General features: G+C 40.7%; 1 protein-coding gene across 2 annotated transcripts; it reads right to left on the reverse strand.

Moving 5' to 3' along the window:
* Positions 1 to 5,762: 5,762 nt before the first annotated feature.
* LOC134456595 (tumor necrosis factor receptor superfamily member 14-like) lies at positions 5,763 to 14,640 on the reverse strand. Of its 2 annotated transcripts, none has more exons than XM_063208007.1 (6): positions 13,795 to 14,640; positions 12,529 to 12,749; positions 10,400 to 10,525; positions 7,883 to 8,038; positions 7,175 to 7,265; positions 5,763 to 6,354 (listed from the first exon to the last, which is right to left on the reverse strand). In XM_063208007.1, the coding sequence occupies exons 2-6, from the start codon at positions 12,662 to 12,664 to the stop codon at positions 6,150 to 6,152; spliced, it is 714 nt and encodes a 237-aa protein (XP_063064077.1). In that variant the 5' UTR covers positions 12,665 to 12,749; positions 13,795 to 14,640; the 3' UTR covers positions 5,763 to 6,149. The 2 variants fall into 2 exon arrangements, with proteins under 2 accessions (XP_063064077.1, XP_063064078.1); XM_063208008.1 differs by lacking the exon at positions 13,795 to 14,640 and adding an exon at positions 13,422 to 13,772.
* Positions 14,641 to 18,861: the final 4,221 nt, after the last annotated feature.

Consider the following 18,861-nt stretch of genomic DNA (forward strand, 5'->3'; position numbering starts at 1 on the left):
GGTTTGGAGCAATGAGCTTGTAATCAACTGCATCTATATCTGCTGTCTCTGAGACTTCAGAGACCATTTTGGACACTATTACACTATTGGCAACCTTTTGGCCACTTCATTCTACGGTATGATACGATACGATACGATACGACACGATAATATTCCATTGTCAGTTTACACTGAAATTCATTTTGCATCCCTGAGCAAGACTCGTTTAAGACAGAACATACACATAAGCGAGTTTGACATGTTTAGGACGCGGTTCGCAGCCGAGCAGCGCAACCGGAAGTTGGGCTCATTGGTCTATTTAAGTTCTGTAGAAGGGAGCTATCAGGACACTTTGCACACAGTTGGACTAGTGTTGTGTTTTATGTATTTATTTGTTTTATCTATTTGTGTATGTCTGTATGTGTATTTGATCCTTTTGGCGCTGTATATCGCCTTGCATGAATATTATGTATCTCGCATTGTCTTGCGATGAATAAGTGATGAGATGAGTAGCCTACTTGGAAATTGATGGTAAATATTAATGAATAAGATTACATTTGTGAATTGACAGAATGCATTTTGAAAATAAACTACTACAAAATTAAAACCTACCAAACTAACCAAGTAATTAACTAATTAATAACTCAGCTGCCCGTTGACCTTCCTGAGTGCAGTTTCTCCAAAAATGTCTTAAAAAACCAGAGTACATTAATTCAGTCTACATATTGGCATACATGGTAGAGTTTTTTTCCTCAAATGAGCTCTAAAACATAAAAGCAACAAGACTCAAGTTCAGGAAGAGATTTCCATGGTTTATTTTGACATTTGTCTTATTCCAGAAGGTGCAATTGAAATTCAATACAAGCTGGTACAAAAGTAAAACATAAAATATCTTACGCAAACAATGCTATTACATGTAACAAAAGGGGGGGGGGGAGTCTTACGTAAGTCAAATGTGAAGCTTTCCAGTAAATCAAAATTAAACTCCTAGCTACTGTATAAGAAACAGAAAAGCAGCAAAGACGAATTTGGATGAAGATATCTTGATAGTGTCAGGGAGGACTCCAAACAAGGCTGGAATGGGGCATGGCTCTAATTCTATTTGCAGCACATCTGAGACAGAAGAGAATGTAGAGCACCAGAGACAAGTCCAAAACATGCACCAATGTGCCATGATGTTGGCGGCATTTATCACAAAATGGATCAATGTTAGGATCAAAAAATTCTCTACTCGTTGTTCAAATACACAGTCAATGAATAAGTATTTTACTGTAGCTAAATCCTTTTGGTGCCATAGCCTGAAACATACAGTAGAAGGAGGGAACAGGGGCTTGCAACTAAGTGGCATGAATAGAGATGGAGTTTTAACTCCCAAATGGTTACAGAACTGTCTGCATACGCAATGTGGATGTAACAAGAGCATTCTTTCCACGGTTTGCTTTCTTTAATAGGGGAGAGCAGGTCACCAGTGTATAGAGTATGTCAGGTGTAGGCCTACTTGAAAGTGACTCCAACCGACACCAAACAGGGGATTCCTCAGGATCTGCCCGCATCCAGGGGAGAGTGGTTCTCACATTTTTTAAAACTTAAATCTAATTTCAGGAAAAACTGTGTATTGTAAGAAAACCATTTCTATACAGCTCCAATGCGCCATCTGTCAGGTACATTTGTATAGTCATAGATCCCATAGAATTCATTCGCTTTAAAAGATACGGGTTGTCAAAGACACCTTGCGCAGACAACCAACCCCAGGGCGGGGTTTGTTGTCACACCCTATGGGGTTGGCTGTCACTTTATTCTAAGGGTGTAAAATGGAAAATCTGAACATTACATCAAAATGTTACAATATATTTAATTTCAATGAAGCGTGAACCTAAACATAGCTTATGCATACATAATCATCAAATGAGGTAACATTTTTTATACTCTTTAGAGCTTGGTGACACTTTATAATAAGGACCCCTTGATAAGCACGAGTTAACCTCTTTCTTAATCATTTGTTAGCATATAACTCTTAATTATTCCTCATTTCTAAAGCATGTACGTTAATTATTCCTCATTTCTTAAGCATGTACGTTAATAAGGACCCCTTGCTAAGCATGAGTTTAGCATTACTTAAACCCTATAATGCTTATTCATTCTTTTTCAATCGTGTGTTAACCATTATCTCTGTATTATAACTCATTACTTAGTGTTAGTTAATCTCTTTCTTCATCATTAGTTAACATATAAATCTGAATTATTCCTCATTTCTTAAACATGTATATTAATGGTTTGCATGTGATGAATAAATACTCATTCTTTTGGGGATGCCTTTGTTAACCCTTTCTTGCTCATTTGTTAAGAAAATACCTCTTGATTATTTTTCATCACTTAAGCATGTATGTTAAATAATTTGTATGCGTTGAGTATGACATGTTACCCAGAATGAATTGAGGTTTATGTGACTGCCCCTCATGGATGCAGGTAAATCCAGGTATTCTTAAGTCAGAACTGTTAATGCTTTACAAAGAATTCACATATGGATTGCTAAGGCTTGCTCATGATTACTTCACAAGTTATAACTCATTAACTAAGTAAATCCAGGTAGCTATTCTAAAGTTAGAACTGTTCATGCTTTACAAAGCATGCATATGTGGCTTGCTAAGGCTTCCTCATGAGTAGGCCTACTCCACATTGTAACTTGCTACCTACATATTTCTTGGGAACTTTTCTAAAGACTTGTTGAAGGGGAAATCCGGTGTAAGACGGCTTAAATGGCGTTAAAACATGATGCTGAGGACTAAGTGTGAGAACAATACCTAAGTAATGAGTTATAAAGAGATAATGGTTAACACGATTGAAAGACGATTAACTAAGTATTACCTAAGGTTTCAATAATGCTTAACTCATGCTTGACAAGGGGTCCTTATTATAAAGTGTTACCCAGGTGGGGTAGATGCAATTTTGTAATCTGAACAAAAAAAAAATACAGTAAAGAAATGCACGTCCGTCTGTGGTCACCACTAGAGGGTAGCAAACCATGTTTTGTTTTGATACAGTTATATTAATTTAATGTTCCAGCCTAACTCCTGACTGGATTTGTTACTTTCTTATTAGTGCATTTGCTTTTACTGTACAGGTTATACAAATTGTGTGTGTGTGTGTGTGTGTGTGTGTGTGTGTGTGTGTGTGTGAGTGTGAGTGTGAGTGAGTGAGAGAGAGAGAGAGAGAGAGAGAGAGAGAGAGAGAGAGAGAGAGAGAGGGAGGTTTGTTGTCTTGGCCATACCTCTATATTCAGTCATATCCCCCTGACATGCCCCCGGAAGTCAACATACAGGTGGTGAGTTATCGATCAAGTTTTATCAGTGAGGTGGCAAGGTGTGATCTGATAAAGTTGAGCTGTAGATTGTATGTACTGTATATGTGGTTATCAGGCAGTGGGTAGAGTATCCTCTCCCATTCTTTTCTTTCGGAAGATGATAGTTGGCAGGTTGTGTCAATTGTTATCAGTGTTATCAGTGCAGCAGCAAGGCCGGCGGGAAAGTTCAACAAGGCTGAACTCTAGATGTTTCCATTGAGAGGCATTCAATCTGAAGGTGTGCACACGACTTTTAAATGTGCTTGTATTGTTTGTTTCCTATATATTTAATATATAGTCTTAATAATATATTTGTATTAAAATTTTCTTCCTGACCTTGTCCTATATCTCTCTAATCCATTACCGCAGAAATACACCAGCGGCGATCGGAGCGAGGCGAGCGACGGAAGTAATTGACTTTGTATTGAGTCGCGCAACAAAAGCGATTCTGGAGACTAGAGCGATTTGCGCGACGAGCGCGACAGTTTGAAGTTGAAATCTTTTCAACTTTCTATGACACGGTTCGGCGACAAGCCGCGACAGCCAATGACTGTATAGAGGTCAGTGACCACAGCCAATGGGAATGCTTGAATGCTTTGCCTTCTGCCTGTACGGACATACTCTAGTCTCCTCAATCGCTCGTATCGCTTGCTGCTGCACTCTGTCGCTTGAATCGCATTGCGCCTGGTCTATTCGCGTGGTTAGAATCCTTTATCTGGATATAAACTTAATGTCAATAAAAATGAAGTCTTTCCTGTTGGCCAAAAAACCTCCCCTGAGCATATTGACACAGCTGCCCTTTAAAGTGGCAAAAGGTGGCTTTTAATACTTGGGTGTGGCAATCAATCTCACCAGTAACATTCTACTAAACTAAACTAAACTAAACTAAACTTACTGAACTAGCAATATGCAAAAGAGTATTAATTCCCTACTTCATGTATTTGCACTTTAACTTTGACTAAAAGGATCCCTGCTGTTGGATTACATCCACATCTGACAACTGTGGTGCTATTGTATCCAGTGATATTGTGTCTGTAGCCAAAGGCCTATCATGACATACCCAATATATCTTAGCATTCATAATCTGTGTTGGTGAACTCCTTGTCTCTGGACCGCTCTGCCTCCTTAAAGTGCTTCATCACTCATACAAAGAAGAAATCAAGAATTAACTTGGTGCCTCACATGTTTTGAGCACATCTTAAAATGTAACTCACATCACTGTGCACTGCGCATTACATTCCATGTATGAAGCTGATCTTCCAGCCCAGTAAATGCCCTTTGTCACTCAATAAAACACATTCCTCAAGTTTATTTCTTTTGTCACACTTTATTTGAAATACAAAGGTCACATTTGTTACACTTTCCACTGGGGTTTAATTGTTTTCTGCTGGATATCTGTAAAGGCAAAGTCTTATATGTTGATTGTAATAGGCCACTTTTGTACTGTCTTTGGAAGAAAACAAAGAGGTTGAGATTAAACACAAAGTATAGACCACGTTAGGTCGTTAGCTATGTAGGCCTATGTGAAACAACACTTTTCAATCCAACACAATATTCAACACAATTTCAATTCAACAACAGTATACACATCAATATAAAAAATAAATTCTGAAAATGCTCTATATTTTCCAAAGCCAAATGAAGATATTTGCGATAATATTCATTATCCACACTTTTCAGTGCTTTGTTCAATTTCCACAAAAAAATATCCCCAGTTGTCAGTGCTTAAAAAGAGTGCGTAATGGATATTATCGCAAATATTCTCATTCAGCTTTGGGATATTTAGAGAAAACTGCAAATATCCGCTAAAATGACAATACGGTGTATTCCGTATGGTGTATTCCAAACGCAATTTCATTCTCTCTCTCTGTCTCTCTCACACACACACACACACACACACACGCTTTCTCTCCATGTGCCTGTACATTACAAAAAGGACGTGAACCAAATAAAAACGTATAAAAATGCTATCAGTGTGCGTATTAATAAGGGCGATTGCAGAAAGGCAGTAGAAAATCAATTTTGAGCTGCATTGTCCATACTGTAGGAGCTGATTTAGTGAGTGCTACAGCACCGTGGAGCGCCCATGGACAACTCTCAAATAATGTGTCACTAGTGAGAAACTCTTTTTTTTTTCAAGTATGTATTTCCCCCTTAAGGAATTTTCTGTAAAGCATTGTCCACAAACCTACGTATACATAACAGCCTAAGGTATACCAGCAGGTGAGGAGGCACCCTTTATGAAGAATGTGGAGACTCAGGTTCAAATACAGCTACCTGAGAGTATTTTGCAACTGCAACCTCTCTCTCTCTCTCTCTCTCTCTCTCTCTCTCTCTCTCTCTCTCTCTCTCTCTCTCTCTCTCTCTCCCAATCTCTAGATGCCTATGCATGACAGAAAAAGGACATGAAGCAAATAAAAACATAAAATGCCATCACTGTTTGTATTAACAGATGGGAGTGCAGAATGGACTTGAAAGAATGGACTTTTTGAAGTTTTCCCATCAATGCTTCTGATTGGGAGCCCGGTGCGCCAGCTGGTTTCATTCCCTTTGTGATTGGCAGCTTGGAAACCGCTGTTTTGATTGGCCTACGACTTCCTGGTCCAAGTGACTAGTGTACGCTAGCTGTGGTTCCTGACCTACTGTAGCTGTCAGAGTGAAATGGAATTGAGTGGTGACACTTTTGTACACATTTGGTATAGGCAACCTGGCTATTTGGTATAACATATAGAAAAATATACATAAAATCTGCAGCTATCTATCCAGACTGCAAAAAAACACTATAGAGGCCTTGGAAAGAAGAGGTGTGTTTCAGAGGTCACTTCCCAGATCACCACATGAAGATCCGGGGGATTTTACAGAGCCTGATGTTATAATGATCGCAGATCTTATACACACAGCCAAAGGCCACTATGAATATGATGACCGCTGCGACGATCCCAAATATGAGAAGGCCGTTGCCACTTTTCTCCCCACAGACGGTGTCATGGGAAGGTGTTCCTTCTGTCACCACTTCAAGGTCCAACGATTCACAGCTACGGGGCAAAAAACAAACAAACATTGGATTATGAATGAATATCAATCATACAGCATGAGTATAGAACAGTTCAGTACCTTATATTCCCTTGACAGACAACTACGGGAAAAAAAACTATGGAATTTGAATTCATACACAAAAGTAAATAGTTGAAGGTTCAACATGCAGTTGTATCACTTATATAACACCACATATGAGCTGTCAACATTCAACAACAACGCAGCATTTTTTTGTTCAGCCCTTTTCTGGACATTTTGAAGCATTTTAACAAGCCATCTTCATTTTAAAGCCATCTTCACTTAAAAGCCATCTTCATCAGAGTCCTTGACAGAGTCCATGAACTCTGATGAAGATGGCTTTCCATCGAAACGTTAGTCCCTATCATGTTGTGCACTTGATTAAAAAAAGAAAAGCATCCCATCTGTGCTGCTCCGGTGTCTTCTCTTCGTTCAAGATTACCTGTCTCCCTCCCGTTGATGCACCAGATGAAAAAACAGAAGCACGTGGAACCCCTTTTGTGTTCATTTTAACATACCCTTTTTAACTTTTTAATGGTCTGTCCAAAGGAGATATACAGTTTTCCTGCACACTGCATGAAGGGAGCCATGCTTATAAGCGAAATGATTACCATTGAAACGTCCAGGTTTTTTGTCAGACAGAGGTGGCAACCCTTAGTGTAACAATACAATCAATACAACTGCATACTACTGAGGAATACAACTGCACGTTGAAATGGGCCGGAATTATCCGTTAAGTGTTTAAATGTACATGTATAATTCTTTAAATGACACGGAAAAATCCCACTTAAAGGAACTCACAGTGTGTGTGGTTTGCAAGAATGTAAATACGTCCCGTCAGAGAACTCGCCCTTGCTGCAGTTAGCGCACACAGTATCTGTAGATGCGGTGCCTGCATGGACAGAAAACAGAAACATGAAGAATAAATGACATGTTGACCTGTAACAAGCCATAGCCCTGTTAATTCAAGACTTCAGGACCATTACAGATTTTAAAAATGTACTGTTAATACAACACTTAGAGAGTACTCTGGTATAAAATATAATCTAGATATTAAATCACCAACTCTTTAAGTGTTGAATTAACACTGTATTTTTAAAACACTGCACTGCCATTCTATACTTTACTTGGCTATAAAACAAAAGTAGACAGTAAGGGTACAATAGAAGAAAGATAATGGTATAAAAGCATGAACGAGTAAATACAAGTAATGATGAATAAATAATAAATAGACAGATGAGTTATTACATAGCTTACACAATGGTAATAATACTACATTTGCATACACTACTACTGCCTGTTGCGGGATACATTCCGTGTGTGTACATTTTGTGTATGGATGCATTGCCATGCACATTTTATGTCAATCTTGCGCTCCTGCACAAGGCACTCAGACCTGTGTGCAATGGTGCAATGCTGATAGACACAAATGTAAGGGCCGAACTTCCATCCATCTTACATTCACACACACATGCAAGCATTCCCTTTTCTCTTTTTGTTGTCTCTTACCTTGCTGTTGGATATACTGTCCTGGGTTACACTTGCTGTGTTCCACAGCTCCTCTGCAGCCATCTGCGATTGGATCAGTGCAGTAGTGTCCTTCCAGAGGCTCACAGAGTGTGTCTGAGGTGGAGCTGCACTCCCTCTTCAGGCTTAGACCAGCACCTGGAGATCACAGATACGGTTTAATTTGGATGGTGACGGCAACTTGATTCCAAGGGGAACTGTAAAAAACAAAAACAAAAAAAAACAAATCAACAAACAAGCCCAATATTGTGCATTCTATTTGTTATCTAAAGCAGTGTTTCCCAACCAGGGGTACGTGTACCACTAGGGGTACGCGAGCACACCTCAGGGGGTACGCGGAAAAATGTGATAATGACAATTGAATAGAGTAGTCATACTGGGATAAAGGAATGTAGAGAGCATGGGATAAGGGGTACTCATGGTACAACAAAAAGGCTTAGGGGGTACGCAAGTCAAAAAAGGTTGGGGAACACTGGTCTAAAGCCACTTCCAAACAAGGAGGAGGAGCATTCTCCAGATCCGCTTTCTTCCGCTCAGCTCCTCAAGTAGAGTAGAGTAGAGAGAGTAGAGTGCTTTTATTGTCACTATATAAAATACAGTGAGATACTGTTTGGTGGCAACTCACAAATGCCCACAAAATAAAAGATATATTAACAGTAAATAAATAATATATAAAAATCCATATGCATCTCACAGTATAGAGAGTCCTGAAGTATTGAGGGGGGGCAGGTGACGTATTGAGTTCAAAAGTCTAATGGCAGTAGGATAGCAACTGCTACACTTACAGTAAATCAGGGAGGCTATCTCCTATTCATGGCTACCATACACAGCTACGAGGTTGCGAACCAATCATGACTGTGGAATTTTCAGAGATGTGACATACGGTATAGGGTTTTCACACCAGGTCTCTTTCAGCTATTTAAGTGAACTCAGACCTGCTGTGACCCAGCATTTTTTGTGCATTTGTGAACGCTCCAAAGTGTACCCAGACGGTCCCCTTGTAAGTGAACCATACTGAGACCTATATTGACATGGTCTCAGTACGGTTGGCTTATGAGTTAGTTGGGTGCGATTTTTCGGAAAACCAAAAGGGGGGATATCTTTCAGATTTTAAGCAATATCAATGGAATTACATTGAACTGTGATCACATCATGGCAATATAAAGACCAGAAGGGGGGGGGGGGCAATCCCCCCTTCCCCCCCTACAAATTGCACCCTGGTAATGATTTAAAGGGACAGTGTGCAGGATTTTTTGTTGATTATTTCCAGAATCCACGCTACCCATTCACTAATGTTACCTTTTTCTTGAATACTTACCACCACCATCAAATTCTGAGTGTTCATTATGACTGGAAAAATTGCACTTTTTATACATGAAAAGGGGGATCTTCTCCATGGTCCGCCATTTTGAATTTCCAGAAATAGCCATTTTTAGCTGTAAAACTGACTGCACTTGGAACTTAGAACATATTACTTTATTATTTAGTAAACTTTCATGAAAAGATCAAATTTGGCAATAGGCAGCCAAGTTTCAATGAGCAGTATAGTTGCAGTACCTTTTTTGACCATTTCCTGCACAGTATCCCTTTAAGGATGGCTCTAGAGGACCGTATGCGTATGTGATCAAAAAGAGGACTGACTGACACACCATAAGAGCCTATCAGGACCAGAAAGATTAGCCGGTTCTTTTTGTAATACACTCCCAATGTGAACAAAAACAGAACTGAGTCATTTTGCTGTCGGTTCACTTTTTGGTCCACATATAGAGGACGAAGTTTGGTTCACTTTAAGGGGACTAGGTGTGAAATTGCCCCTAGTGAAAGACGTTAAACATAATGGAGAAGTGAAAAAAGAAGTGAAAAGCCACAATTGTTTCAGACAACAATACCACAAAGAGCAGCAACTATGCCAACATTGAAACCGAGAAGAATGCCTTCAAAGCCTTGGTATTACTGTAAACTCATTTGGATATTGTAGTTACAGAAATATTCACAGAAATGTCTATTAAATGGGACACATTTGGACCATAAGGCTTTGTCACAAGATAAAGGGGGAGTAATGAAGACCATTTTCAGTGTCAACTCAGTTTTGACTAACAGTATTATGTAGTTACTGTACTTTGCCTTTGTAATGCAGAATAGAGGCTTGCATGAAGTAACACGTTGACATTGATTTTGCATTGATTTCACATAACAAGCAGGTGGTTATTGTTGAAAACTATGAAGCAGAGAGTAGTTATGAATCACGTAATATCTAAACTAGAGTAGGCTACATCAGTGACATTATAGTGCACTACAACACACACACACACACACACACACACACACACACACACACACACACACACACACACACACACACACACACACACACACACACACACACACACACACACAAAATGCCAACATTGATAATACACCACAAGTTTTCACCAAAATACACACAGAAGTTAACATAAAATACAGTAAGTCTACCAGAAGAGAAAAGCTGAGACTTACTGGAGTCACACACTCCACACATGCTACACGCCTCCAGTCCATTCTGTGTGTCCGTGAAGGTAGATGCAGGACAGGGAGAGCATGTGGTGTTAGTGGACTCTGCACAGCGGCTGAGCACATAATACCCTGGAGGGAAACAGAACAAACACAAGTCTTAGAAATGTTGATAAATTATCCTCATTGCCGGGTCACTATTTGATCAATGACAAAGCCAGGTGTCAAATTTACTCATGTTTCTGCTTGTGGTGGTTGCTCACCATGTTTGTATGACTCATATTGACCCTGTAGAGCAGAGGTGGGGAACCTATGTCTCGAGGGCCGGTTGTGTCCCTTGAGGCCATTTTATCCGCCCCCGGCATCATTTTAATGTTATGCAGCTTCACATGAAATATGACACATTTTGTAAAGGAATCTTTGTGTTCATAGTACGGCCGTCGGAGGACTTTTACGGTCCTCGGATGCATTTGAAGTGGCCCTTGGAATGAAGAAGTTTCCCCACCCCTGCTGTAGAGTTTCTCACAAGTGACACATTGTTTGAGAGAGCTCTGTGGGCGCACCAGCCTTATAGGGGCCCCACAACATCTGCACCTGTGGACAACCCTATTCAACAACGGAGATGGATGCACAGCAAGTCCCACCTCACTAAGTCCAGGTATTGTAACAATGTGAGAGTGAGTAAAAGTCTGCAGACTGAAAGTCCAACCGAGTCAAATTCTTTAAAAATGTACAAAGTTCAGGGGGCATTGTGACTAAGGGGCGTGTTCAAGTCCGGCTCAAGGTAATTTCCCGATCCTTCCCCCATCTCTCTCCTGCTTGCTTCCTGTCACACGCTCTAACTCAGTGATTTACAACCTATGGGCCGGGGCCCACTGATGGGCCCTGAAGGTATTCCAAGTGGGCCTTGAAATCATTTTCTACAAATTATAGTCATATATTTTGCAGTGTGTTGCTATTGATTTATTTGAGTTTTGTTCTTTATTGGGTCAGAAGTGGGCCCTGAACATTTGTGACAATTTCGAGTGGGCCCCACGTCGAAAAAGGTTGGGAACCCCTGCTCTAACTGTCCTGTCCAACTAAAGGCTGAAAAGCCCAAAAGCAACCTATAAAGAAAGAAAAGTTTCAATCCGTTAGGGCAGGGGTGGGAAACCTTAATCATTCGAAGGGCCACTTCAAATTCATCCGAGGGCCGTACTATGAACACAAACCAGGATTTTCCCGTTCCCTTTAGGCCTATATTGAGGGCAGCCACCTTTTAAACAAACACCACCTTATCTAGGTTTCATGAATATAACTTAATTGTATTGCAAATGTATTTTCTAAGATTACTTTACAAAATATGTCCTATTTCATGTGAAGCTGCATAACATTTAAATAACATCGGGGGCTGTATAAAACGGCCCTTGAGACATAGGTTCCCCACCCCTGTGCTAGGGTGTGCATCAGGAGTCACTGACAATGCTGCCTATGGGCAATGTGTATGTTTCTGCAAACCTCTAATCAAGTCTATTACTTTACCTGAGGGATTCAAAACCAGTGACTCTCTGTTAGTTAACAAGGAAGGTGTTACCATAACCTCTTAGTACAGATGGACCTGTTGATGGGCCCATTCACACTTGGCAGAAGAAAACATCATATCAACATTGCTATGACATTGCATACAGTAATATTGCAGCATAAGTAAGGCATACTGTAAGTAAGGTAACATACTGAATAGGCTAGAGCCGGCAGGCAGGGACAAACAGGTATGTTGTCCAGGGTACAGACAAATGGAGGCCCGAGAATTGGGTCCTTATTGCATTGCGTATTGCGAGGGGGATCTTTCAGAGGACGTCCTGGGCCCAGTCAAATCTGTCAGCACTCAGCCCTGTATGTATAACCAGTGCTCTCCCCCATCCTCCTCCATGACTGAGGTACCCTGAGCATAGTACCTTCCCGCCGCACTGCTCCCTAGGCGCGCCATTGAGGGCTGCCCCCTTGCACGGGTGAGGCATAAATGCAATTTCGTTGTGTGCAGTGCTCACTTGTGTGCTGTAGAGTGCTGTGTCACAATGACAATGGGAGTTGGAGTTTCCCAATGGGCTTTCACTTTCGCTTTCATAAGGCTCACTAGTCTCACATGCAAGTCTTACCAGGGTTACACATCTCACAGCACCTCCCGTCCACTTCATACTCAGAGGGATTGCACGTGAGACCCAGGCCTGTCTTCCACAACACCAACAGGGACACGGCCAGCATCACCACCGCTGCTGGCTGGAACGTCCTCATGGCTTCCACTAGAAGTTCACCTCAGCAGCAACAGGACAGGGAGGTCTCAGAGCTGCCCTGGGAAACCATTCACGCAGTACAGCACCTGTGTAGTGAGGAGAAGGCAATACTGTGTGAAACATAATAAGTTGTGCCAAAGGTAAACTGGTTTGGGTAAACCAAAGGTAAACTTAAGTTCATTTGGTCAAATTTGTGCCAGTGTTCTTTTGAGGTTTTTAGTTTTTTCCAGTAACAACAGTCTATAACATATAGAGTTAGTACATAATTAGGATCCTACATAATTCCTACAGTGTAATAACTGGTGTAATAACTATGTATCACATGTAATGGTACAACATTAGGCTACGTCTATTCTTGTACTGGTGTACACCATGGATTTACTTGTAGCCCAGTGTTACTTTTTTGACACATGACGCCAACCGGGCAAATGCTGGTGAACTTTCAGTAAGGCTGGTAGAAAAGACCAACTTACTAGCCACTTTGACCCATTAGTAAGTGTGTGTTTGGCTATTGAAATGAAAATCTAGGCCTACTAGCTATTTTGGCTGGTGATGGACAAGGTTGATCTAGACTAGAGCCCTGCGTAACGTATGTGAGTATACACAGACTATTCGTCGTTTTCCACTTTACCCTGAATTTGGCAGAGCCTTTTTTGAAACAAGTTTTTTTGTCCCCAAGACACACACGCCTTCACCAAACATGGTACGTGAGAGTGGTGGGCACAAGTTATGTAAAAAGCTTAACACTTGACACTTACTTCAATTACAATTTGTCTTCAATGCACTCCGGCAAATGACGGAGCGATAACAGCCGCGCGTAAAAGTGAATTACCCGCTCCTCCCACAACTACATTTTAGTGATTTGTTATCCCATGCGATTCGCTCATTGCTATTGTTACATATTATAACGTCATATGGCTAGCCTGCATCGCCTAACATCAGATGAGTTCATATTAAAAGTATCTCTTGTCAGATAATAAAGAACTGTCTGATAGGCTATAGCCTACACACGCTCAGCAGCTCCTAAGCAAGAATAAACAAATCGCCCCAAATATTAACGAGAGATAGCATAAGGCATATGTGAAAGGACACTTTTTCGTATTGTTATTTTTAGTGGTTTGAGAAGCTTACCTCATTGTTGCTCCATGCCCAAGTGGTTGGCTGCGCAAACAGATGTTTTCCTTCACTGACTTGGGTTGGGTTTAAATAAGACACATTCGTAATTTCCAACTCTGACTACGCTGCTTCCGCAACAGGTCAGTCCTCTGGGTGGGATTTAGAAGAAGAAAGGAAACGATAGGCTGGTATAATGTTTATGTTAAACTTTATTGAGTGACAGTCAAGAACAGCTGAATGGCCATAATATGACAATTATTTTATCAGCCCCTCCCGTGAGCACAATCCGAACATATTCTAAACGTCACTGTGAAGACCCAAGTTGCAATGTCTGATCTGTTAAAGCACAATCGTTGCATGGTCTACATTCTTAAAGCAACGCTAAACACTGGAAAGTGAAAGCAGTGCAGTGGGCTACTAGGCTATCCGAGCAAGGGCACACCCCTATGACGATGACATAATTGTGGAAGACAACTCTTCATATTTATTTCTTAGTAGGCCTATCATCAGCCCTGTTTTTGGTACAATATGCTAAATGATGAGTGTGTCAGTATAGCCTACAAAAATGCAAAACAGGTCAGATAGGCCTAATGCATTTCAGCCCCCTCGGTAAAAAAAATCAAAACCACAAAGATACACAAACGCAGGCGCACATTATTTAAGTCTGTATTGTGTTGGCTGTCCTGATGTCCACGGGGTGGCGATATGACTGCACTCCTTCCAGGGCCGTTTATAAGACTCCTTCAGGTGTGTGAATGAGGGAATGTGTTGTGTTTGAGTGTGTATTTTGAAAGCGCCGAGATAACTTCATTTGTGATACTGCGCTATAAAAACACGTTGTATTGTAGGCCTATTGATAATGTGAAGTGAAACTTCAACTGAGAAAGTACGAATACCGTCGTGACAGACAAGCAGCGCGGCACAGCACAGGACAGTGAGCACAGAGCGCACAGAACGAAATGCATTACAAATGCCTCACCCATGCAAGACAAGGGCCACCCCAACAAACGGCCCAAGAGGTCAGTGCAAGACTGTAGTAGGCTACGAGATGGAGGTCAAGAGGATTTGTCAGTGTAGATCACGATACATTTACTTTACTTGAGCCTACTTTAATTCATTTGCTTTACTTTTATTTTTCAGGACATTGCATGAATTAACATTGCATACAAATACTGTTACAAATACAATACTGCTTGTAAAAAAGGTGCATATACAAAGACAATAAACATGATAGGCTACTAAAAAGAAAGAAGCCACATACTCTCATATGTCTGAACAGGTGACAAACCCATGCAGATTGTGATAGATGATAACAGGTATGATACAGGTATTATGATAACAGTGATCAATATGAGAACTAAAAGGCAATAGTGTAAGATATTCATGAAATATTGGGCTGCATGGGGTGCCATATGTCTGACAAAATAAACATGGACATTTGGAACCCAATGGACCATTTTGCTCATCAGAAATTACATCCTTCATTCAGTGTCCAGGAAAAACATTTTCCTATAAGGACCATTAAAATAGGCTATGTGACAATCAGATAAGCGCAACACTAGCTTAGTGTTTCTGCATGCAATGCCAACTATCCATCCGTATTCTATGCCTCTGCTCCTCACCAATTATAAACTTTCATGACAGAGTTACTTATACAGTTGCTGTGGGTATGACCCATGTCTTCTGCCGTAGGCCTACAAAGGCAAAGTGCAGTAAGTAGGCCTAGTGTTATATTTTTGTCAAAATTGAGTTTAGACTGAAAATGATCTTCATAACACCTCCGACCTTTATTGTGGCAAAGCCTTATGGCCCAAACGTATCCCATTTTAGAGATAGGCTATTGCCATGTCAAATTTGCAGCCACTACAATATCCAACCCAATACCAATATTTTTAAGGCCTTTTTCTCAGTTTCAATGTTGCCGTAGTTACAGAACTTTGCCTTTGTAGGGCAGTATTGTGCAACAGTTAGCTTCCATTTTGAAAAGATGAGCTTTGCGGGCTGCAGATGGAGCTTATCAACCTCAGACATCTGACACACGTGGTCCAATAGGGCCGAACAGCTGAGATGACAAGGCAGAGAAAGTAGGGTGTCCTTCTAGCTTATCAGTGGCGGGGAGGGTGGTAGGCAGCTGGCACACTACAAAATGTCACTCTAGCAACTTCTGTAATATAAAGAGGAAATAGAACAAAGAACAACCATCAGGGATTGAGTCCTTCCAGTATTATTTATTTTTGCTTTTATTGTACCCTATGTATACTTTTAGCCCTTGACCCTATAGTTTTATGTATTAATTTTTTTCTAAGCTCACTTTATGTATCCTTTTAGTCAATGCTGTCAGCTCTGCAACTGTACACTGCATGCAGATGTTTTTTCTTTGTGTCTATTGGAATGCTTCTAAAATGTGCTATGCCTTATTTATTTAGGCCTATCTATTTTTATTTTAACCAGCCTCTGTGCAGCACTTTGGTCAGTTTTGTTCTGTTTTAAATGTGCTTTAGATATAAAACTTACTTACTTACTTGCTTACTTACTTACTTACTTACTTACTTACTTACTTACTATAATATACAGTAGTGTTGCACCAGACAATGGCATTTTCTAGACGTTTGTACAGAATTGAGATATTGGCCTGTTCTGATCTGTTTCTGGATGCACAGTATGCAGTATATGTTGGTTAAAATAAAGACCGTTTCAACAGAACAAACTGTTATAAACTGAGATATCAATCCTATACATTCATATTGCAATGGCTTTAATGACAGTGACACAGCCATTATTGTTTTCAAAAGTTAAGTTCAGTGAATGTGGTTCAAATAAGCAAACACATGGAATCCAATATGTTTTGTGAATAGTGCTGCAACACACCTTATATTACACAGAATTTCCTTCCATCTCTTTTCAAGCTGACGTCTGCTGCATATCCTCACCTTGAACACCTCTCTCATCCCTTGAACACAAACACATGCTGATGATTTACAATTTTGAATTTGGAACCCCCTGTAGCCTCTTCAAACAGATGGGCCTGTTGATGGTCTAATCACTCTTTGCTGAAGCCTCCCCCCCCCCCCCCCCCCACACACACACACACACACACACACAGGCCTCAACTGCATCATAACAACATTGCTATGACAATGCAGAGAGTCTTAACCCCTTCGTGCAGAGCTTATGTCATAACTGTATTGTCAAGTTGAAATGGCCAAGTCTTAAGCTGTTAATTAAGGCTCTCGGCAAGGTTATATCAATGTTGTTATGATGTAGTTGAGTCTCTTTTTTGCAAAGCGTGAACGGTACCGCTCCATCTACACAAGGAGGAGGCTATGTAAAAGATCAACACGTGGTCATTCGTGACAATAGTGTTTTAACAAGCTCTTGATGAAGGGGTTGACATGTGCATCCTCTCTCTCTCTCTCTCTCTCTCTCTCTCTCTCTCTCTCTCTCTCTCTCTCTCACACACACACACGCACGCACGCACGCACGCACACACACACAATCTAAATGTGTCCTTACCTTATAACTAGGCCATAATCCTAAAAAGAAATGCAGTGCAAGTTCATATTCAGGTTTAGATTAAGCACAAGGGGCACACGGACCTATTAAACCATACTGTACAGTATGTCACATGCCCCAGTAAACCCACGCAGACAGCTTTGTTTACTTCTAAAACTCTTTATACTCGAGCAGAAGGAGGAAAATGGCCCTACAGATGGTATGTAAGTAGAGTAAATTGCTTCATGACTATATGAAATGTTTTATAGGCCCATCTATAGTGGGGATGTTTAGCAATAGCTACCTCAGAATGGAAAGAAGCTCTTTGCACACCAGAATTAATGTTGTCATGGGACTGTCATTGGAGATAAAGATATAATGTTCATCCCAACCCCCCAGCACCAGGAAGCGTCTCCTTATGAAGGATCCACGTCCATTTTTACCATCTTTGGTGTGCATGTTTATAGTCAAGTTCTCCTTTTTCTTGTAGAGAGTTACTTGTGCACAATCCCTGGTGCTGAAAAAAAAGATAACGTATTTTTTTTAAAAAGGTTCGCACACTCCTTTGGATTTGGACTGACAAAGAGTGAATCTGAGGAAGACAGAGAGGTCGAAACGTCATTGCCAATGAATTAATAAATAAAAAGAAGAAAAATAACTTAAAGAAGAAAAAAACTCCAAAGAAGTGTGCGAACCTTTTTTCAAAAAATGAGTTATCCTTTTTCACATCCTCTTTTCTCTTTTTCACTTCCCCAACTGTCTTCCTGTATGATACTGTGTGATACTCAAGCTAAAGCTGCTCAAATAATTATTTATTAAACGGTCTGATGGTTTCATTAATTTCATAGGTGTGTTCCATTGTTGAGATACTGTGACTCCACTCCATTGCATATCCCACATGTACAGTGTATAGATCCAGTCGGCACCTCTGGCCCGCGGCGCCCATGAAATTGCATGTTTGTCCACTCCGTATGCCCCACCCGTGCGGTTCCAATCACTGCCAGTCATTAGGCTTGTTGACATTAGACTTAGCCACTACATACAGCAGGTGGAGCATACGGAGGGGAAAATAAGCAGTTTCATGGGCAGGCCCAGAGGTACCAACTGGGTCTATGGGGGAGTGAGTAACCTCCACCTGCCATGGATAGACCATGACACATTGGGTCACTCGGTCAGGTCCAAATCCATGCTTATAATGTACCTGTGTAATCATAATGAATGCCTGAGCAGCTTGAGGATTGTTATTTGGACCCCTCAGTCACAGACCCACCATATTCTTATTAAAAGAATAAATGGTAACAGTACCTTTTTCTTCCTCAGTGTGCCTGAAAAGGAGAAACACAAAGACAGTTTTCACAAACAAGAACATTTAAATTCACAAGTTCATAAGTATCAACCTACAGAACTCCTCATCAAATGTTTTTATTCATTTTCCCCACCCTATACTCTACCCAGCTCTGCTGCTGCTACTACTTCTACTACTACTATTACTACTACTACTACTACCACCACCACCACCACCACCACCACTACTACTACTACTACTACTACTACTACTACTACTACTACTACTACTACCACCACCACCAC

Source organism: Engraulis encrasicolus, chromosome 10, assembly GCF_034702125.1.
Source record: "Engraulis encrasicolus isolate BLACKSEA-1 chromosome 10, IST_EnEncr_1.0, whole genome shotgun sequence".
Classification (NCBI taxonomy): domain Eukaryota; kingdom Metazoa; phylum Chordata; class Actinopteri; order Clupeiformes; family Engraulidae; genus Engraulis; species Engraulis encrasicolus.